This window comes from Nerophis lumbriciformis, linkage group LG10 (assembly GCF_033978685.3).
Source record: "Nerophis lumbriciformis linkage group LG10, RoL_Nlum_v2.1, whole genome shotgun sequence".
Taxonomy (NCBI): Eukaryota; Metazoa; Chordata; class Actinopteri; order Syngnathiformes; family Syngnathidae; genus Nerophis; species Nerophis lumbriciformis.
Window position 1 is genome coordinate 18085692 of NC_084557.2, and position 23308 is coordinate 18108999.

Below are 23308 nucleotides of genomic sequence, written 5' to 3' on the forward strand. Positions count from 1 at the left end.
AAAATGAAATAACAATTTAAAAATACATGCATCAGTCAAATAAGTACAGGCAAATATTGGCATTAGACACCGACAACTGCACTCCTTAGTGTCTCCAACACGGTGCAGCAATACACAAAAGCAGACAAAAGGCTCATCAATTACATTGGAGAGCAGTCTCTTTTACATATTTTACAGAACCAACCCATACTTCCTGAAACTTCACAGAACAACCGTTCAATGTCAGCCTAACTTTCTCCAATTTAAGAAAATAAAGAATATTTGTAATCCAGCCGGTGTGGCAGGGAGGCACTGCAGCCTTCCAATTTAACACAATGAGTCTTCAAGACAACCATGTAGTAAATGCTACCACGTTTTTGGGGGGGTTTTCTAAGAAAATATGACAGAGAGGCTACTTCAAATAGTCTGCTGAGAGGATTCGGTTCAATCTTTTCGCCAATAACTAAAGACATGGTATTAAAAATGTTAGTACAATAACAGCACAGGGATGGACAAAGCCAAAATATACGTATTAAACTAGCTGGAGACTTTTGGCACCAATCACATAAAAAGCTGCTGCCTGACCAGGGCTCAGAAAATCTGCAGAGACTCCTCCCACCCCCACCAAGGACTGTTTTCACTGCTGGACTCTAGAAAGAGGTTCCGCAGCCTCCGTAGCAGAACCTCCAGGTTCTGTAACAGTTTCTTCCCTCAGGCCATAAGACTCTTGAACGCATCATAATAATCCCCTCAATTCCACCCCAAAAACGGATTAACTCGCTGGAATATAAAGACAATATAACATACATCCATAAACGTGGATGCATATGCAAAAGTGCAATATATTTATCTGTACAGTAATCTATTTATTTATATCTGCACCTTCTTGCTCTTTTATCCTGCACTACAACAAGCTAACACAACAAAATGTTGTTTTTATCTGTACTGTAAAGTTCAAATTTGAATTACAATAAAAATAAGTCTACTTTGACTTCTTTTTATTGTAAGTCTAAGTCTTAGTCTATGACACCGATATATTCCGTCATACATCTCAGCCAGCTGTATATTGGTATAATAAATACGATGTAGCTCGCATTTAATAAGGCTGTGTCTAGCACAAATACAAGACTTATGAACTCTACTCCAGTTCTCCCCAGTCAGGGTCACTCTTAAGTCCCCCTCCCAAATTGACTTAATAGAATTCAGAGAGTCAGGGTGTAAATAAAAAAAAATGATTGAAAATACGTGTTATTGTTCCTTTTAAAGTTGAAAGAGGTGTCAAATCCAAATTCTATTTAGCTTTGTTCATTAATGACGTATTTCTTGCCACTTTATGTTGTATATTTTTTACATGAGATTTCCGTTCATTTTTTGTCTGTTATTACACCTTGAGTTTTGACTTCCCTGTCAATGTCTATTTGTATTTGCACTTCTCTTTCTCTTCTGCTGTTATCAAATGGCATTTGATTTAAAAATAGTCAGGGTTTTTTGTTTTTTTTCAAACCATCCATCTATCCATCCATTTCCTACCGCTTGTCCCTCTCGGGGTCGCGGGTGGGACAAGCTGCAAACCATCACTTTAATTTGTTCATTTCTTCTATTTGTATTAGCTCTGTGTGTTATTTCCTAAACACGTCAGCGAATATTAATAACTTGAAGTCCTTTGTTACTTTACAAATGTCACTTGCAGTATATAGAGATTGAACAAGTTTGGTCCCAGGATTGATCCATGGAATACACTGTAAGATACACTGCATCCGGGAAGTATTCACAACACTTTACTTTATCCACATCTTGTTGTCTTACAGCCTTTGATCAATACTTTGTTGATGCACCTTTGGCAACAATTACAGTCTCAAGTCTTTTTGAGTAAAATGCCATCATCTTGGCACACCTATTTTAGGCAGTTTTGCCCATTCTCTCAAGCTCCGTCAGGTTGGATGAGAAGCCTTGGTTTTCCTCCAAACATGATGCCTGGCATTCTTGCCAAAGAGTTCAATATCTGTCTCATCAGACCAGACAATTCTGTTTCTCATGGTCAGAGAGTATTTCAGGTCTATTTTGGCAAACTGTTTACTAAGATATGGCTTCCGTCTGGCCACTCTACTATACAAGCCTGATTGGTGGATTGGTGGAAAGATAGTTGTCCTTCTGGAAGGTTTTCATCAAAGATAGGTGGTTTCTTATTTACTCCCACAAATTAATAGGAGAATTATCTTTTTTATTTCTGCGTCCACTTTTCTCTTTTTTGACAGATATTTTGTGAAAATGAGGGTGCCAAAGCACTATGTGTTTGAAGCAGGAGACGTAAAACGGAAGCTTTTTTACGTTGGGTCGAGGGATTTTTTCACTTGGCAAACGCATCTCGCGAGCCGGATTAAACCCGTTTGCGGGCCTGAGGCGAAGAGGTTTGTTTTCCACCAGACTCCATTATCGTTGTCGTTAGAGATGTCCGATAATATCGGCCTGCCGATATTGTCGGCCGATAAATGCGTTAAAATGTAATATCGGAAATTATCGGTATCGTTTTTTTTTTTTATCGGTATCGTTTTTTTTTGTTTTTTTATTAAATCAACATAAAAAACACAAGATACACTTACAATTAGTGCACCAACCCAAGAAACCTTCCTCCCCCTTTTACACTCATTCACACAAAGGGTTGTTTCTTTGTTATTAATATTCTGGTTCCTACATTATATATCAATATAGTCTGCAAGGGATACAGTCCGTAAGCACACATGATTGTGCGTGCTGCTGGTCCACTAATAGTACTAACCTTTAACAGTTCATTTTACTAATTTTCATTAATTACTAGTTTCTATGTAACTGTTTTTATATTGTTTTACTTTCTTTTTTATTCAAGAAAATGTTTTTAATTTATTTCTTATTTTATTTTATTAATTACTAGTTCCTATGTAACTGTTTTTATATTGTTTTACTTTCTTTTTTATTCAAGAAAATGTTTTTAATTTATTTATTTGATTTTATTTTATAATTTTTTTTTAAAAGTACCTTATCTTCACTATACCTGGTTGTCCAAATTAGGCATAATAATGTGTTAATTCCACGACTGTATATATCGGTTGATATCGGTATCGGTTGATATCGGTATCGGTAATTAAAGAGTTGGACAATATCGGAATATCGGATATCGGCAAAAAGCCATTATCGGACATCCCTAGTTGTCGTTGCTGTCGAAGTGCTGTCAATTTTAATATCTGTCCAGATCCTTGATGTCTGGGACAACAGGTACTCTTGCAATTGGTGCTCCAAGTTCCCTGAATTTTTCCCCGCTTCCTCAAGTCGCGTGCATTCTTGGCGATGTCAGCATTGCATTTAGTGAGGTGCTCGTTCTTGTACACATTTGTACTCTTCAGCTGCTTTCCCTGTTTCAGCAATGCCATTTTGGATTTCCTGTTGGCAAGCTTTACGATGATGACTGCCGTCGTGGTGTTGTTTGTACTATTTAGTGGAATGCACACGACGATTAATCATCTTTGATTTCAGAAAGTTGACCAATTGTTGCTCTGTTGAAGCAGCATCCATGTAATTTGGTTCTCCTCTGTTGTAACTGCTACTGCATGTCACTCTGTCTTGTAAACTGATCCGTCTCCTCTTTGATGTTTTCCATAACACTGTAGTTACTTAGATGAATGTTATACTATTGCCTGGCATTCAACTGTTGGCACAATCCTGCCATCTCCTCTTTGATATTCTACAGAACACTGATGTCCTCAAGATCTGTGTTCTATTGTTGCTTGGAATTCAACTGTTGGCGCAATGTTGCATTCTAGCAGCATCTTTGTGTTGTCCTCTCTGACTCTTCATTTCTTCTCTGAACTATCTTATGTCATTATGATATTCCCTTCTCTTTCTCTTGTTCTGTAATTGATGATTTTCTACATTTGATTGTAGATTATTGACAAGGTCATCTGGTTCTGGCAATTCAATCTGTGAGCCCATATGTGTTTGGCTGACATTGTTCTTTGGACTGCATCTCATCGTGGTTGCTAAGCGTCCAACTGAAAGACGTTGGCGTTGTTTGCTCCGACGGCTAGCGGCACTTGTAACTGTATTTTTACAATTGTTGTGCCTTGTGCCGGTCAGAGCTTTGTCTTCGAGGTCACTCTGCGTGATCAGATACCCTTAAGATGTGTCCACACTCTCGGGGTTTTGCTGTATAGCTTCAGGTTCCTAGGTAACAGCGAATATGTGAGCAAGCTATCCTGTAGCTGTGATCACAATCAGTGGTACGGAAGCTCTAAATTTAGTCGAAAACTGTAGTATTGAGAGCAGAGCTCTTCTTGTTCGCGTCTTTACCTGGAAACAGGATAAAATAATGACTTTAAAATAAAAATATATATACAAGCCCCGTAAAAAAAAAAAAAAAAAAAGACCAGGATTTCACAGCATTCAACAGTATTTTTTCCAGAGTAAAATACTGTCATCAAAATGAACTGTAATATTACAACACATGGCTGTAAAAATTAGCAATTAATAGCAATCAATTGTTATTTTGCAATAGATTACAGTAAATGTTGATAAGAATGTACTGCAATTAATAGCCTGAAATTTGCAGCAAATTCTCAAGTAATTTTTGGACTTGTTTTGTTTGCCAATCAATTGTTGGTTAAAAACTTTTTGTTTTACTACTTGCAAAACTTTTTTTATGCAAATCATTTGTTTGGCTTCGCTCAACTTCAATCTTGTGGGCGGGGCCTCCTCTGAACAATATGCATCATATATATCATCCGAGATTGACAAAAAAAGGTATCTGACATATTGTTCAGCACACCAGATTGACGTTGAGTCGTAACCAGAAAAAAAATGTGTAAACCCTAAAAAATATTTTTGTTTGAAATTCTTATTTCTGTTTCAAATCTATATGTTTCTTTGCAAACATTTTTGTGTCTGCAAATATTTTTTGCTTGCAAATCCCTTTTTTGTTCGGTTGCATTAAAAGACACAAACTTCGATCATACAGTATGCAACAAGAGTGCTTTGCTGTTTTTAAGGTCCTACTACAAAAAGCTAGTCAAAGATCCTCTGCAGCAATGGTTCTAAAACTTTTTTCACCAAGTACCACCAGAAAACACTTGGCTCTCCAAGCACCACCATAAATATACAATAGCATTGCAGGCCTAGATATTCATTAAAAAAAACAAGGCAGAGGTTTTAACAAGTATGTTTAATATTTTCGACCACTGTAACATTACACACAGTGTGAACAGTAACACTGTGTTTGAAAATTAAAAAATAAACACTAATCACTTATTTAAGTGATTTTTTTTGGCATACCACTAGATGGAGCCTGCAAACTACTAATAGTACCCGTACCACAGTTTGAGAATCACTGTTATATAACAGGTACATGACATGTACTGGTATATAACAGTGCTCTAGTGTTCTTTAGAAATCAGCTTGAAAAAATGTTAGTCTCTTTTAAGTTTTTTAAACTGAACTTGCGGGCTGCTCTGTTGTTATAGATTTGGGCCCCGGGTTGCCTGTTGAATAGCCCTACTTTAGAGAAACGAGGAGCAAATGAAGTGCTCCTTCAATGATGTTCCTGCTGCTTTAAATTGATTGATTGCTACTGAGTGGTGTGAATGTTTACTTTCTACTGCTTCTGTCTAACAAATGCAAATATGCACAATGTTTCTCTCTTGTTGAAGGAATGAATAAAACATTCGTAGCCAGGGCCCTAAACACGATTTTGGTTTGTGGTCACATTTCGATCTTTTTTTTTGCTCTAGCTATGAAAATATACAATTACTACTTCGCAGAAATTCATTTACCACAGGCCTGAAACCAATCGACAGTGATAAACGAGGGATTACTGTACTGTATTACTCTTAGTAACCTGAAGTAGATTATGGGAGTAGTGTGCTGTGCATAAGGCACCGAACCAACAACAATGCAATTTAGTACATCTATGATTAGATATTAAGAAATAATGTATTATTAATGTTTTACAAGTTGTGTAAAGATTTTGTTTTACTATAAATAATCATGTATACACAACAAACAAAAATACTACATTGACAACTACAATTTCGTTCAATTTAGTATGTTCAATAGTAGAGATGTCCGATAAATGCTTTAAAATGTAATATCGGAAATTATCAGTATCGTTTTTTTTTTATTATCGGTATCGTTTTTTTTTTTTTTTAATTAAATCAACATAAGAAACACAAGATACACTTACAATTAGTGCACCAACCCAAAAAAACTTCCCTCCCCCATTTACACTCATTCACACAAAAGGGTTGTTTCTTTCTGTTGTTAATATTCTGGTTCCTACATTATATATCAATATATATCAATACAGTCTGCAAGGGATACAGTCCGTAAGCACACATGATTGTGCGTGCTGCTGGTCCACTAATAGTACTAACCTTTAACAGTTAATTTTACTCATTTTCATTAATTACTAGTTTCTATGTAACTGTTTTTATATTGTTTTACTTTTTTTATTCATGAAAATGTTTTTAATTTATTTATCTTATTTTATTTTATTAATTTAAAAAAAAAAAGGACTTTATCTTCACCATACCTGGTTGTCCAAATTAGGCATATTAATGTGTTAATTCCATGACTGTATATATCGGTATCGGTTGATATCGGTATCGGTAATTAAAGAGTTGGACAATATCGAAATATCAGATATCGGCAAAAAGCCATTATCGGACATCCCTATTCAATAGTCATGTTTTTACATTCCGGATAATATCCAAAGTTCCTAGAAAAAAAAAAGAAAAAAAAACAGGTTGAAAGGTCAAAAGGGAAAGAAAAGTGTTTGATATATTTTACCGCAGTGAAGCCAATTCAAAACTGTTATGCCGCTATGGCATCAAATGAGAAAGTAAACAAAACATTTATTGGCAAAAACAAATGTTCTTTAGACACGTTATCTTTGGAGAAAAGGCTTGGTCACAATATAAACCTAAATTGCGTTTTAGAAATAAGCCCATAAATCTGTCAAGATGATAGCGTTCAAAGCCAGGCTAAATTAGCAATTATCTTTATGGGCTTTTGAATGGACATGGCCATGAAGATGCTAAACCAAATTAAAATACATGTTGACTCACCGCTGAATAAAAGTTTAGCAGAAACACAGATGAGGTTATTCAGTCAAACACCTGCAAAGCACGACGACCACGTTGACAATCAGCAAAAGCCCTAATCATCCGCGTAGTGTTAATGTCGGTGTGTAGAATGTATTAGGTTTCGTCCTTTAATATGTCTATTTAATTCAATGTTGCACAAGTTAAGTGACAGTTATCAGGACAGATACCTTTAAAGATGTGGCTTCACTATAATAATTTTTGACGGAGCACATGCTGATAATTGATGAAACCACTGCTGCTGGCAACACAAACATGGTGCAACCCTGAGGTCCACTTTATGAGCGCTGATCTACTCATCTTGCTTTGCTGTGGCAGTAATTCCTGCTTTAGCCTCCAGATTCAGTATTTTATCTAGCCACAATAAACACCAACATCTGCCCGTGCAGGAAATATTGCGTGCAGGGACAGTTGTGTGTCGGCACACAGATAATATATGTGGAAATAAAGGTCGGTGCATGCACGATTAAACAAATTCTCACACAGGTACGTCACGTGACCTCTGCACAAAATGCACTGCTGAGACGCCACGACTGGCAGCTCCTTTTTACCTTCACGTAGTCAGAAAACTAAAGAGGGCATGTAGATCCATTACACCGTTATTGAATATAGATCAAGCTACCAGGAAAACAGATCGCAGCAGCCCTTTTTTACATGACTGGAAAATCAATGGATCAAACCCTGAAAGAATTGATGCAGTGCTGCTACCCACTGGCCGTGGACTGCTACTGCACTGGTGCCTCTGGTACTTGTTAGTCCCTGCATGTCACATCAAATGAACGTGAACCTTTGCTGCATTTTCCCAGTTTCTCTGCTGTCATTTTCTTTCCTCTCTTTCTATTCCAATTCTCTACAGTAAACACGCTTTTACAAAGCCTTCTACCGGCCGTCACCACAGTTAATATCCTTGTCAGTGCAGAATGACACAAGCGGAGGCATCCCACAGTGTCATTTTCACTTGAGGAAAGAGTTACTGCATGTGTTTGTCTTCTGGCATACAGGCAGTAATCAACACTATGTGCGGCTTTGGGGTGCAAGCCCTGGACTACCTGGAGGCAAACAAGTCAATCTACCCAGTAGGCTGTGCAGACGGAGCCGTGTTGTGGATCGAGTCCCATCTGTTACTGGTGGGAGCCCTCGCGCTGGGTTTGGCTCTGCCTCAGGTAACAGCACCAACTTATGCTTAAATCTTTACATGCTTGTTGCCAACTCCCTGATATATACAGTGCATCTGGAAAGTCTTTACAGCACTTGTTCCGCATTTTATGTTACAGCCTTATGCCATAATGAAATAAATCCATTTCCATCCATCCATCCATCCATTTTCTACCGCTTATTCCCTTTGGGGTCGCGGGGGGCGCTGGAGCCTATCTCAGCTACAATCGGGCGGAAGGCGGGGTACACCCTGGACAAGTCGCCACCTAATCGCAGGGCCAACACAGATAGACAGACAACATTCACACTCACATTCACACACTAGGGCCAATTTTAGTGTTGCCAATCAACCTATCCCCAGGTGCATGTCTTTGGAGGTGGGAGGAAGCCGGAGTACCCGGAGGGAACCCACGCAGTCACGGGGAGAACATGCAAACTCCACACAGAAAGATCCCGAGGTCGGGATTGAACTCACGACTACTCAGGACCTTCGTATTGTGAGGCAGACGCACTAACCCCTCTACCACCATGCATTTCTGTCTTCACAATTCTACTCACACTTTTGCATAATGACAATTTTGCAAATGTCCATCCATCCATTTTCTACCACTTATTCCCTTCGGGGTCGCAGGGGGCGCTGGAGCCTATCTCCAGGCATGTGATTTTTCCGTCTATAGTTGGAAATCCGTCTTTTTTTATCTCCGTAAAAATATACAAAAATATTTTCCGTTTTCCTTCGTTTTTTCCGACCTACAATGTGTGTTAAAATCTTGATCCGTCTCTTTGCCACACTTGCCAACAATCACGGTTTTCCCGTAAGGAGTACAGTTTTTGATAATCCAATGGTAAAAACTACGGTTTTCCATAAAAAATTAACTTAAAAATCGAAGCTAAGTAGCGAAGCAATCATTACTGATTATTGGTTGGTTTACATATAAGAACATCTATGATTGGTTGGTGGTTTACTATGATGAGGCAAGATAGGGTGGGTCATCAAACCAGGAAGGGAAATCACAACATATCTTAAATGACGACGAGAGTCGGAGAGGAGAAGAGTGAATATTCAAGCGGGCGATTTATATATTTAAAAAACTAGTGGATGATGGCAGAGGGATTCTCTTCTTTAGATTTTTCTTTTAGCGACGTCCAGGAAACCCACAATGCGTCTACTTGGCCACATTTGGACAAATATATGCGTCTGGATAAAACAATGCCCAAAACATTCATTTTAGTTGTTTACCATGTAAGCCCAAATCAAAACTGCTCTCGACATGGAACACGGGGAATACACATTTAAGAACACAGGTCCAGGCACCTGTGTTTTTAAAGCCCTGGACCTGTGGCCCCCAGACCCCCAGTTGTTTTTCAGTCTTTTTCATTAAGTTCAAATCACATGCCTGTATCTCAGCTACAATCGGGCGGAAGGCAGGGTACACCCTGGACAAGTCGCCACCTCATCGCAGATTTTGTAAATGTATTAAAAATAAAAAATCACATGTATCCAAGTATTCACAGCCTTTGCTCAATACTTTGTTGCTGCACCTTTGGCAGCAATTACAGCTTCAAGTATTTTTGAATACGATGCCACAAGCTTGGCACACCTATCTTTGGGCAACCATCTCTGCAGCAATCCACCAATCAGGACCTGTATGGTATAGTTGCCAGATGGAAGCCATATCTTAGTAAAAAAAAAAATCGCCAAAATGCACCTGGAAGACTCTCAGACAATGAGAAACCGAATTCTCTGGTCTGACGAGACAAAGGTTGAATTGGCGTGAATGCCAGGCGTCATGTTGGGAGGAAACCAGGCAATGCCATCCCTACTGAGATGCATGGGGGTGGCAGCATCATGCTGTGGGGTTGTTTTTTCCGCAATGTACAGAGACATCCAGGATGAAAACCAACGCTTCTCATCAAACGTGATGGAGCTTGAGAAGTGCAGCAAAGAGGAATAGGAATGCGAAACTGCTCTAAGATAGGTGTGCCAAGCGTGGGGCATCGTGTTCAAAAGGACTTGAGGTTGTAATTCCTATCAATGGTGCACCGACAAAGTATTGAGCAAAGGCTGTGAATACTTGTGTATGTGTGATTATTTTTTTTTTTATTTAGATCTTTCTGTGTGGAGTTTGCATGTTCTCCCCGTGACTGCGTGGGTTCCCTCCGGGTACTCCGGCTTCCTCCCACCTCCAAAGACATGCACCTGGGGATAGGTTAATTGGCAACACTAAAATTAGCCCTAGTGTGTGAATGTGAGTGTGAATGTTGTCTGTCTATCTGTGTTGGCCCTGCGATGAGGTGGCGACTTGTCCAGGGTGTACCCCGCCTTCCGCCAGATTGTAGCTGAGATAGGCTCCAGCGCCCCCCGCGACCCCAAAAGGGAATAAGCGGTAGAAAATGGATGGATGGAAGCAAAAAAAATTATAAACCCTTTGTGGGGTATAGTCTGTAGAATTTTGAGCACAAAAATGAATGCCTTATATTTTGGATTTAGGCTGTAACAACAAAATGAGGAAAAAGTGACGTGCTGTGAATATTTTCTGGATGTACTGTATATACGCTGATGTGCGGGGAGGTTAGGGCTTGCTCAGCACTGAAATTACTGTAACTTCTTGTACTTTAATGTTAATACAAGTTGATTATTAAGAGGATGACAAAAAAAAGATAATTAGTTATTCAAAGGCCACCTCTAATATGACCTAAAAATAATGTCTACAGGTAAAATTCCATCCTAAATAGACACAGTAGTGATTTTAAGCTTGTTTTTTTTAAAGAGTTTCAGCACATTTTGGAACGCCAACTTTTAGCTACAAAATGTGTCTGCATCAGCCTGCTGATGTCACCTACAGAAGACTGGAGGCAATTTTATACTGCATAGTATGGGTTTTGGTGGCATCTTTATCCCAAATCATAATATTTTAATGCATAATTCGAAGGAATTATCGAATATGTCTGCCAGATGCATTGCTGCAGGTTCTAGTGATACAACTAAAGAATGGGTCAGCCTGCATACAGTTCCAAATGATGAAAATATGAGGAAGTTAAATTGACTCACAAAATAGGACGGACCAAGCGAGAGGAGTGTTCAATGATTCTGATTTCCAACAAAAGGGTTTTGGTCTAAGTTTGGATGGGAAAAATGTAAAAGACTCAAGCCAAATGCGATCCCAAATTAAGGAGCACCCTCGAGGGGAGAAAGACTGAGTCAGAATATGTGGAAAAATGAAGAAAAAAATTGAGATACAAGGTAAGCCTCTAGTATTCTATTTTAGTAGTCCTCTTCTTCTGATGTTTTTTCTAAGATGCGTGAGGAAATGCTGAAAGAGCATGAGGAAACAAACTATGGAGATGGAAGAGCAGAGAAGTGATTATTTTACCTTATATTTATTTTTTGCTCTCAACGTTAATCGTATCGGTTTTGAAGTAAGCATGAACCACGAACTTTATCCACACTGTCTATGCGGGGAAGTGGACTCCTGCTCTGTAGATGACGTCACAGCAAGAGCGGGTGGCATATTGAGTCTGGCAATTAGGAAAGGGGGCGTTCCAAAAAGTTATCTACCGATTAATCAAATCTAATTGACATAATGGGAAATAACTGGCAGATTAATTTTCAGGAGCAAAAATGACATACAGAGGACTTGTTGGTGAAAATTCAGTCATCTGGACGTAAAATGTTTGTTTTAAATAATGTGCCTCGCTATAGAAAGACAGCAGTGACAAGCACCTACCAGCTAACGTATGCATCGCCCCTACATGATGAGTCAGTATAATACGCTGACATGGCGTTCAGGAAGAATGACACACATTTATATTGAAGTTAATCATTAAATCTTTCTGCAAACAAAATATTGGTGACATGCTAGCAAAGGCACACACATTTTTGAGTACTGTGTGTAATGTTCTATATTTTCAATGGAACAATTAAAATGTTGGTGTTGTTTACTTGAGTCATATTGCAATCATAGTGCTATGACTGTCTACACTTATCTCTTATGTTTGACTGTCATCTACTGGTCACACTTATGTACCAACTAAAATCACTTCGAGCTGAGTAAGCTCAACCAAACTTTTTCCGTACATTAGGCGCACCGGGTTATAAGGCGCACTGTCGAGTTTTGAGAAAAGAAAAGGATTTTAAGTGCTCCTTATAGTCCCGAAAATACGGTACAACATAGAATTTTGCTAATAGTAAGATGCAGTGTCACTTCAAACTACTAGCCAAAAAAACTTGTTTTGAATTATCTCTGTCCTTTGTACTCATTGGTTTCTTAAAAATGTAGGGGAAAAAAACGGAAAAGATTGTAAATCAAATTTTTTGTGAAAAAATTTGAGATTTTATTTTTAGGTCATATCACCAAGGCCTACTGAACACTTTCGGGACACCTACTAGGAACTAAAACACACACAAACTCAGCTACTGTTGCACATTGAGCCTTAGACAACTTTCATTTACATTTGGGGAATACTGAACATGGTATTTGGCCTCTCTTATTAGAAAAAAGTATTCCTTGGATAGCAGTAACCAAGCCTGAAGAGATAATAAAACCAGTTGCACATTACTAATTAAAGTTCAAGAAAGTGCACTGTTATGTGAAACAGGCGCACGTTTTACAATGTGCAGCCTGGAAGCGGCTTTATTTTATTTCAGTCATTGGAAATAGCTATTGACAGAAAAATAGTCTAATATCCACCGGAGAATGTAAAGGTTGAGCTCTGATTCGAATACATGCTGTCAATAGTAAAAGTAAATGAAGTCCCTATACTCAGATTAGATTCCTCTTGCGTCAGACTGATTGGGTCTCCAATGGTTAAGAGGAGGCATGTGAAGTGCCTACGTGTCCCGTCCACATCATTTCATTAGCATTCAATGTGCTTTGATGTGCACTTTTTTTGTCTTGCACATCCTGACTGAACAGTGTTACAAGAATGAAGAATCAGTTAAAGGTGCGAGTGCGGTACGTTCCGCTCAATAAGACTTCGACAGCTTTATTGTCCTATAAAAGTGATTCTCTTGTTATTGCAAACGACATCCAAACAGAATAATTTTAAACCATTTTATCCCTCTGCCAAATGAGCATTAGGACAACCTTCCAAGGGACCTTGAGAGGGTTGGCACAGGCGGCATATTTTAACAAGCGCCTGTTGAGTAATTTAAAGCGTCTGCTGCCGTCCTCTAGATTGCAGGCATTGTGCTATCCCAGATCCTGATCTCTCAGATCCAAGATGAGATTACTTCGCTGTCCTAAGCACGAGCGAACAAAGAGGAAGACGAATGGAAGAGGAAGTAAATGGCAGTTGGAGTGAGTCCAAAGGCACTCACAAGGACACTTTTTCATTGCTCTTATATGACTGCTGTGTTCATGTTCTTCTACATGTGAGCCATTCAGTTATGTTATGTCCATTTTAAATATGCTATGGCTTTGAACACATATCTAAATAAATCTGCATTTTCAAAGATAATCACGATCAATCTTAATTGAGACTATCAGAAAGGAATGACATTAATAGTGTTTTTGAGAGATTTGATTTCATTCATATGTTGCACACAAAATGTGACAGTAAAATGTTTCAGAGAGGCGATGAATGATGGTTAAACATTAAGAGTCAAAGAATATAATTAATGCTGACTTTATTGGGGGCCTTGTGAGCAGGTAAACATCTCAGCACAGTTCTGTTCTTAAAAATAATTTTATGTCATGTCATTTGTTTTTTTCTCCAAAAACAATTGTTGGTTGAAATATGTTATTAGCATGACGGACATGTTGCTATATTTTATGTCTTGTATATGCTAAAACTGATTCCTGATACTCAAATGGGCTTCTTCACCACAGGGAACTTTGTATAAACAAACACATTTCTGCCTAAGATATGCCAATGCACATTTCAAGTATGTACTATGGTTCAATACGGGCCTGATCTACTAAAGGCTTGCGTGTATTAAAACACTTGGAAACTTGCACAGAAGATTGCTTCTCTTTAAGGGGCTGTTTGGAATATTTACACAAATGACTAGAGAGCGCTATCTTTCAAATGTATTTTACACAGCATACACAGGCCTCGAATTTTAACTTTTTAAGGTCAGGGCAAGTGTTGCCTTAAAAGAGGGCTCATATTTTAGGGCACCAAGGCAAGTTGGAAGGGCACCCAGGCAAACATTATTTTATTTTGAGGCAGGGTATCCAAAGCATGCATGCATATATATATATATATATATATATAAAATATATATATAAAATATATATATATATATATATACATATAAATATATATATATATATATATATATATATATATATATATAAATATAAATATATATATATACTGTTTTTTTAATTCATTACTAATATAAACTTGTCAGCTTTTTGTCATTTCATGATGCCTTCATCTCTATTTTTTACATTTTGATAGAGGGAGGTACATTTTTTTAATTTATTTTAATTTTTTTAAAGTTATGTACGTTTATATGTAGATGTAGATGATGTATCGGGACAGATCCATTAAATGTGAGCAGAAATATGTCATATAGGAATTAATTACACACAATAATACATTAACAAAATGCTATGTCACATGAATGTTTTTTGAAGTAATACCTTTGTGATATGAAAAAAAACCCACAAGTAATGTATAAAAACCTTGTTTACTTTTTGATATTAAAATAAAACACAAAGCAGTTTGGCTAATGAAGATGAAGTCTAATGAACAAGCGTTGTTTTGGTTCGGTACAACAGTTTGGCTCACAAAAATAAAGAGGAGTGACACCTCTCACATCGAATACACAATCTTCACAGCCTTCATTTAGTTTGATGAGATGACAAAACATTTTAGCTAATACTGATGTTATTTGAACACTGACACAGTTAGCAGTTAAAGGAGTGAACATCCCAGTCAACAAAGTAAAGACTATAAACAAGTTGCGGCAACGTTCACGACATATCGCCTGCTGCAAAACATCAAATAGTTTTCTCCTTCGCTGTATACTTTTAGTGTGGGGACAAGTGTCTCCAATATTGTCCACACCTGTCTCCATCTAAACAAAGCAGTGCGCTCTTAAACGCACGGCGGGAAATGAGGGAAAATTAAGTTAAACCAAGCGCTTGGCTCTGTTTACTCCGAGGGGAAATCTCTGCAGCAAAGTCCATGTAGTTTTAGTCCGCCATGATTATCAAACCAAACGACGCAAGTGCGCATGCGCCTGACTTCATGGTGCCTAAAATGCATTAATAAATGACGTTTTTTCTGTAATTAAAAAAATTAGACGGTATTACTAACCGTCTGGAATTTTAGTGCAAATTATCATTATATCGTTTATTGTTACATCCCTTGTCCATTAACAGGTAAAAAGTCAAGGGCGGTCACGGCATGTTCTTGCCGCAGATGTTGGTCAATTTTTTAGGGCTTACGGCAAATGACGAGGGCGGTCGCAGCTTTTGCCGCAGTTGCCGTGGTTAAATACGAGCCCTCTACGGCAGGGGAGTGGAACTGGTTTTCACTGAAGGCCACATCGCATTTGTGGATGGCCTCAGAGGGCCGCTAGTAACCGTGAATAATTTATGGATATAAATGTATGAGGATTCACCTCAAGGTATTATTATACAGTTGCCTATGCATTTGATTATATATATATATATATATATATATATATATATATATATATATATATATATATATATATACACACACACACACACAGGTAAAAGCCAGTAAATTAGAATATTTTGAAAAACTTGATTTATTTCAGTAATTGCATTCAAAAGGTGTAACTTGTACATTATATTTATTCATTGCACACAGACTGATGCATTCAAATGTTTATTTCATTTAATTTTGATGATTTGAAGTGGCAACAAATGAAAATCCAAAATTCCGTGTGTCACAAAATTAGAATATTACTTAAGGCTAATACAAAAAAGGGATTTTTAGAAATGTTGGCCAACTGAAAAGTATGAAAATGAAAAATATGAGCATGTACAATACTCAATACTTGGTTGGAGCTCCTTTTGCCTCAATTACTGCGTTAATGTGGCGTGGCATGGAGTCGATGAGTTTCTGGCACTGCTCAGGTGTTATGAGAGCCCAGGTTGCTCTGATAGTGGCCTTCAACTCTTCTGCGTTTTTGGGTCTGGCATTCTGCATCTTCCTTTTCACAATACCCCACAGATTTTCTATGGGGCTAAGGTCAGGGGAGTTGGCGGGCCAATTTAGAACAGAAATACCATGGTCCGTAAACCAGGCACGGGTAGATTTTGCGCTGTGTGCAGGCGCCAAGTCCTGTTGGAACTTGAAATCTCCATCTCCATAGAGCAGGTCAGCAGCAGGAAGCATGAAGTGCTCTAAAACTTGCTGGTAGACGGCTGCGTTGACCCTGGATCTCAGGAAACAGAGTGGACCGACACCAGCTGGACTGCTGCTGAGTGGTCCAAAGTCATGTTTTCTGACGAAAGCAAATTTTGCATTTCCTTTGGAAATCGAGGTCCCAGAGTCTGGAGGAAGACAGGAGAGGCACAGGATCCACGTTGCCTGAAGTCTAGTGTAAAGTTTCCACCATCAGTGATGGTTTGGGGTGCCATGTCATCTGCTGGTGTCGGTCCACTCTGTTTCCTGAGATCCAGGGTCAACGCAGCCGTCTACCAGCAAGTTTTAGAGCACTTCATGCTTCCTGCTGCTGACCTGCTCTATGGAGATGGAGATTTCAAGTTCCAACAGGACTTGGCGCCTGCACACAGCGCAAAATCTACCCGTGCCTGGTTTACGGACCATGGTATTTCTGTTCTAAATTGGCCCGCCAACTCCCCTGACCTTAGCCCCATAGAAAATCTGTGGGGTATTGTGAAAAGGAAGATGCAGAATGCCAGACCCAAAAACGCAGAAGAGTTGAAGGCCACTATCAGAGCAACCTGGGCTCTCATAACACCTGAGCAGTGCCAGAAACTCATCGACTCCATGCCACGCCGCATTAACGCAGTAATTGAGGCAAAAGGAGCTCCAACCAAGTATTGAGTATTGTACATGCTCATATTTTTCATTTTCATACTTTTCAGTTGGCCAACATTTCTAAAAATCCCTTTTTTGTATTAGCCTTAAGTAATATTCTAATTTTGTGACACACGGAATTTTGGATTTTCATTTGTTGCCACTTCAAATCATCAAAATTAAATGAAATAAACATTTGAATGCATCAGTCTGTGTGCAATGAATAAATATAATGTACAAGTTACACCTTTTGAATGCAATTACTGAAATAAATCAAGTTTTTCAAAATATTCTAATTTACTGGCTTTTACCTGTGTGTATATATATATATATATATATATATATATATATATATATATATATATATATATATTTTTTTTTTTTTTTTTTTTAACTTTAGATTATGCAGTAAAAAAACTGGCAGCTCAGTCGTTACAGTTTTACTGTAACATTTATGGTGGTTTTTACAGCATTTTACTGTAAATGGAAAAAGGGTACTATAGTTTTTGTACGACAAAATCCGAGCAACTGAGCTGCCAGTTTTTTACTGTACATTCTACAGTACCGGTATTGTTATTTTAACAGTGTACAGTTGGATGGAAAACTTGCTTTGAAATCATATGTCAAGCACATATTTGTCATTATTTTTATTTTAACAAAAAAAGTTTGAAATGTATGATAGTATTATATTTGTTGCATTATTAGATAATATTACATTTTAAAAGATATGCAATTGCATGCAATGCGTCTATTTTTTTCTCTCAAAATGGAAAGAACAAATACATTTTGTAAAGTACTTCATATTATTTCAAAGCTTTTACGGGCCACATTAAATACGGTGGAGGGCCAGATCTGGCCCCTGGGCCTTGAGTTTGACGTCTTTGCTCTACGGCTTTCCAGGACGTAATGTCGTAAGTACATATGTACGTTACATTAGCTTTTGGTGCTGTTAGCTAATAATAGCGATTTGGATAGCAATTGTTAGCTGTCATTGAATGTATTTTATATCATAACAACAACATGAGTGCTAATTGTTACAGTAGTGTGCACGTTCTCCCTCGCATACGTGTGGACGAACAAAAAAAACAATAATTTTATTCGGGCCGGAAATTGTTTTTATGACGTAAACTCATTGTTCTTGTTACATTTTTTGCTTTAAAAATGTCACTGTGAGCAAATTGCAAAGAGCCTCTTTAAATGAGCAAAATAGAGAGCATAATCCATTTAGCGTGTCTGTCTTAATGTATATGCTGATTATTAGAACACCCACAAGACTGGGAGAGGATGCAAAAATAATCATTTAGTGCTTGCAATGTGATTTATCATGAATGAAACTGTGTTTACAATTATAGTTGTTGGATGAATTAAGGGGCTGTTAAAATAAAATATTTAATTCCTTTTGATGTCTGCTGGCATTTTTATTTTTTCATGTAAGAGATATATTATTATTATATGAAAAAATGTGCATGCATTTCTGGATCATTCCAGATGCACCATCAAAACACCAGCGCCTACCATAGCACTTAGCCTTAGGCATGCTAAAAATAGTATATTTTGTCTAAATCAAACTTTTACAGTATAGCGCCCCCAAAAAATGTGGCGTGTTCTGCATATTCCACAACATATCGAAACAGCACAGGTTGGACCGTTGGAACACCTGACATCATGAATGTGGAGGGGATTGAGTGTCTCCTTGGCCACAGCCAGTATACATACGAAATCCTCATTTAAATAAGGCGGTCTGCACCACTTTTGCACTTTTTATCAATTTTACACACAGTTTTAGTTGATCACCCGAAACACGCTCACGAATACTGTAGTACACACACTTTTATAGTTTGCGAATGGTATTTGGATATCAGTAGATCAGGCCCCAAGTGTATTATTAGATTTGAAGTTGAAAAAAAAATACAGAAATTAATGTTTATTTTTGAAAGTTTCAACAAGCAAATGACACCGATTTGGTGAAATGACCCTTGTAATGTTGTGAGTAATCCTATTGACCTACTGTATGTTGTATCATTTAGATCAGGGGTGTCAAACATAAGGCCCGCGGGCCGGATTAGACCCGCGAACAGGTTTTATCCGGCCTGCGAGATGACTTTGCAAAGTATAAAAATGAGACAACATTTTTGAATGAAAGAAACTGCTGTTCTAAATGTGTCCACTAGATGTCGCAAGAGCAATTCTTTGTATCTTTGTATCATATGTAGCATAATCTTATGCTACATAAAAAATAAAATAAACCACATGTTAGTGCACCAGTCGAGGAAAATGAGCAAACTACATAAATAACATCCTGTAATTTGATTTTGATATTATTTTTTTATCTTGATAGATTAAAAATTAACACCTATGAGTTGACTGATGAACATTATCACATAATTTATTCAGAAAGTATAAATAACGACAAATAAAGATAGAATACTATTAACCGCAAAATGTAAGTTTAAAAAAACAAAAAACATTTTGATTTGTACATTTTCAGAATGTGCTTGTTCTATTTTCAAACAAAGAAAACAATCTATAGTTGTCTTTATTTTTAAGTTATCGTTATCTACTTGGGAGTAGATTTTTCTACATGTGGCCCCCGACTTAAAACGAGTTTGACACCCCTGATTTAGATTGTTAAATTTAATTACAGTTGTGAAGCTCTATAATTAATATCTGATTTTACATCAAATACACTTGAAAGAGTACTACAGTTTTTCCTGGTGTACATTTTATCTAAGTGATTTGTGCTCTAATTTTTATTTTTACCTCAGCCACTAATAAACATGATTTGCACTTTAAATTGGATTATCTTGTCATGGCACTGACAGATGTAGTCTAATTCATAAAAAATAAAAAAAACGCACCTTAAATGAATGTATCTAAAATACTTTTTAGGCTTGATGGCTTGACGTACTGTAGTGTGTTTCGAGCATTTTTGACAAGGCCGGATTTCTCTATTAGAGCATCAGATAAGGGGGATGCTTTGCACACCTTGCTAGTCATGAAGAGCCATGGCTCTCTGCATCAGACGGTCGGTCAGAGGGGAGTTTGGCTTCATGGCGTCACGCTCCACCAGAAGACATCTATTGGAATCAAACACAACGCCACACATACAAATGAACTCTGATTCAGAGAGACCAGTGAGCAGTCTACAGCAGTGTAACAGACTTGTACGTAACAGTAGCATAGATCTTATTCAGTCTGCGTATGGAAAGACGGCACGTAACGCTAACACGACTGGACCTCAGCAACAACCCTGGGTCATCTTTTCATTTTCCATTATCACTACATAATCTCTGCGCAGTTGAAGACAAGGCACAACGTGTAAAAAAAACAGGAATGGAATGCATCTTCCTTGCAGTACCTTCCAAGTCTCTGGTGGCGCTTATTCTCCGATTTCAAGGCTGCGTGAATAAGCAGTTGATTGAAGACGTCTCTCTGCAAACGACAGTGGACAAAGCTATTACCAAACAAAAATAACTATTTCTACACGACGTACAGGCTTTTCACCGTGGGGAGTTCACACTGTATGCACACTGCCGCACCTCTGGGAGGTGTTTGGTGAACACCGAGCACAGCATGCATGAAGTCCATCAGCATCCATCACAGATTCATTATTCATATGTGTGCACTGTGCACAGCATTCTCACATTAGCCAGTGCGGTTGCATCACACTTTACAGTATTTATCTTGATCCTGCTTTCACAACAACAAGGAATTTGTGTTGTGTTGTTCAAGATTGCGTTAACTAAAGCTGCTGGTTTTGAATATCTGAACATCAGTCAGGTGCATAGCAACACAAGACTCCTGAAGGGCCCCCCATCCCACACTAAACCCAATGTCCACCCCCCATACACACACAAACACCTGGTGTGTTTACATACACTAAAAACAAATTGACAAATTATTGCATGAATTTGTTTGAAAAATGCATTATAAAACGCATGTAAAAATGTTAAAGGGGACATATGCTAAACTTAGTCTTTTCTGACATAAAAATGTTGTTACAATGTTGAATACGTGTATTTAAACAATTCCAAAGCATCAAATCACAAGGTTAATGCATTCTTGCATGAGCTTTCCTACAGTTTTGGATGCCTTGGTTGGCAGGGTTTGCAGTCTGGATACGTTCTCACGTCACAACAAGACGGATATACTTATTTAGACATTTAGTAAAGCTCTCATCCATCTGCTTCAGACCATGAGGAAACACAAAAAAGGTGTGATATAAAGTATTATTTTCATCCTACTGTGGCATGCGCATAATAACGCAGACGTGCGACATGCATTGACATTAATGCTGCGAAAAGCAACTTCTTGATATGCAGAGTCTGAATTGATCGGAGTGTGTGCATGTGTACCTAATGTTGTGACCGGGTGAATCTATACAATGTTTATGAAGTTTATCTTCAACCCTGTCTGGAAAAAAATAGCAGTGACAAATTCAAGACATATATTTAAACAGTGTACATTTTCAAAAGACACATTCTAATACTTTTGGAGAGGGTGGGGCGTGGTTTCATTTTTACTTTGGGAACACCTCCAGATAGAACAACTTGCCGACATACTCAGAAAACAGGTTATAAAAGTGACTGTGGCGCAAAATTATTTATATTTTATTTTTTTAATTTTATTTAGCCTTTATTTAACCAGGTAATATCCCATTGAGATCAAAGATCTCTTTTCCAAGGGAGACCTGGCCAAGAGGGCAGCAGCAAGGTTACATTAAAAACCTTTAATTACTTTACTAATTAAAAATTAGTAAAAATATTCCTATTATATTATTATAATAGGAAAGCATATCCATACATATTATTTAGACCACAAGGAAGTGTGTTAAAGTCATCATAGGTCCCTTTTATTTATTTCTATAAACACAATTAACATATCTAGAAGATCTCTCAATAAAAAAAAACCTAGATAATTTGGTTTTGTTATTTTAAAAAAGTGCCAACAAATTCAATATATGCTATAGTTATATGCTGAGCTGCCACCTTAACGTGGTAGAGCAGTTTGCGTGTCCCAATGATCCTAGGAGCTATGTTGTCCGGGGGCTTTCATGCCCCCTGGTAGGGTCTCCCAAGACAAACAGGTCCTAGGTGAGGGATCAGACAAAGAGCAGCTCGAAGACTTCTATGGAAATGCAAGAACCGAGACTCAGATTTCCCTCGCCCGGACGCGGGTCACCGGGGCCCCCCTCCGGAGCCAGGCCCGGAGTTGGGGCACGATGGCGAGCGCCTGGTGGCCGGGCCTGTCCCCATGGGGCCCGGCCGGGCACAGCCCGAAGAGGCAACGTGGGTTCCCTCTCCAATGGGCTCACCACCCATAGCAGGGGCCATAGAGGTCGGGTGCAATGTGAGCTGGGCGGTAGCCGAAGGCAGGGCACTTGGCGGTCCGATCCTCGGCTACAGAAGCTAGCTCTTGGGACGTGGAACGTCACCTCGCTGGGGGGGAAGGAGCCTGAGCTAGTGCGCGAGGTAGAGAAGTTCCGGTTGGATATAGTCGGACTCACCTCGACGCACAGCAAGGGCTCTGGAACCAGTTCTCTCGAGAGGGGCTGGACTCTCTTCCACTCTGGCGTTGCCAGCAGTGAGAGGCGACGGGCTGGGGTGGCAATTCTTGTTGCCCCCCGGCTCAGAGCCTGCATGTTGGAGTTCAACCCGGTGGACGAGAGGGTAGCTTCCCTCCGCCTTCGGGTGGGGGGACGGGTCCTGACTGTTGTTTGCGCTTACGCGCCAAACAGCAGCTCAGAGTACCCACCCTTTTTGGATTCACTCGAGGGAGTACTTGAGAGTGCTCCCCCGGGTGATTCCCTCGTTCTACTGGGGGACTTCAACGCTCATATTGGCAACGACAGTGAAACCTGGAGAGGCGTGATTGGGAAGAATGGCCGCCCGGATCTGAACCCAAGTGGTGTTTTGTTATTGGACTTTTGTGCCCGTCACGGATTGTCCATAACGAACACCATGTTCAAGCATAAGGGTGTCCATATGTGCACTTGGCACCAGGACACCCTAGGCCGCAGTTCTATGATCGACTTTGTAGTTGTGTCATCGGATTTGCGGCCTCATGTTTTGGACACT

General features: G+C 38.7%; 2 protein-coding genes across 4 annotated transcripts in view; one reads left to right on the forward strand and one right to left on the reverse strand.

Annotated features, from left to right (window-relative positions):
• The window catches only part of tspan33b (tetraspanin 33b), a 60708-nt gene extending 47182 nt beyond the window's left edge, over positions 1 to 13526 (forward strand). For both annotated transcript variants that reach the window (XM_061970152.1, XM_072913919.1), the window contains exons 7-8: positions 8105 to 8266; positions 13436 to 13526. In XM_061970152.1, the coding sequence (XP_061826136.1) occupies positions 8105 to 8266; positions 13436 to 13504 (231 nt within the window). In that variant the 3' untranslated portion in view covers positions 13505 to 13526. The remainder of the gene's footprint in view (positions 1 to 8104; positions 8267 to 13435) is intronic.
• ttc38 (tetratricopeptide repeat domain 38) overlaps positions 1 to 23308 on the reverse strand; it is a 69681-nt gene that overhangs the window by 10052 nt on the left and 36321 nt on the right. For both annotated transcript variants that reach the window (XM_061970150.1, XM_061970149.1), the window contains exons 13-14: positions 20590 to 20663; positions 20217 to 20308 (exon numbers count right to left, since the gene is read on the reverse strand). In XM_061970150.1, coding sequence (XP_061826134.1) covers positions 20221 to 20308; positions 20590 to 20663 — 162 coding nt within the window. In that variant the 3' untranslated portion in view covers positions 20217 to 20220. The remainder of the gene's footprint in view (positions 1 to 20216; positions 20309 to 20589; positions 20664 to 23308) is intronic.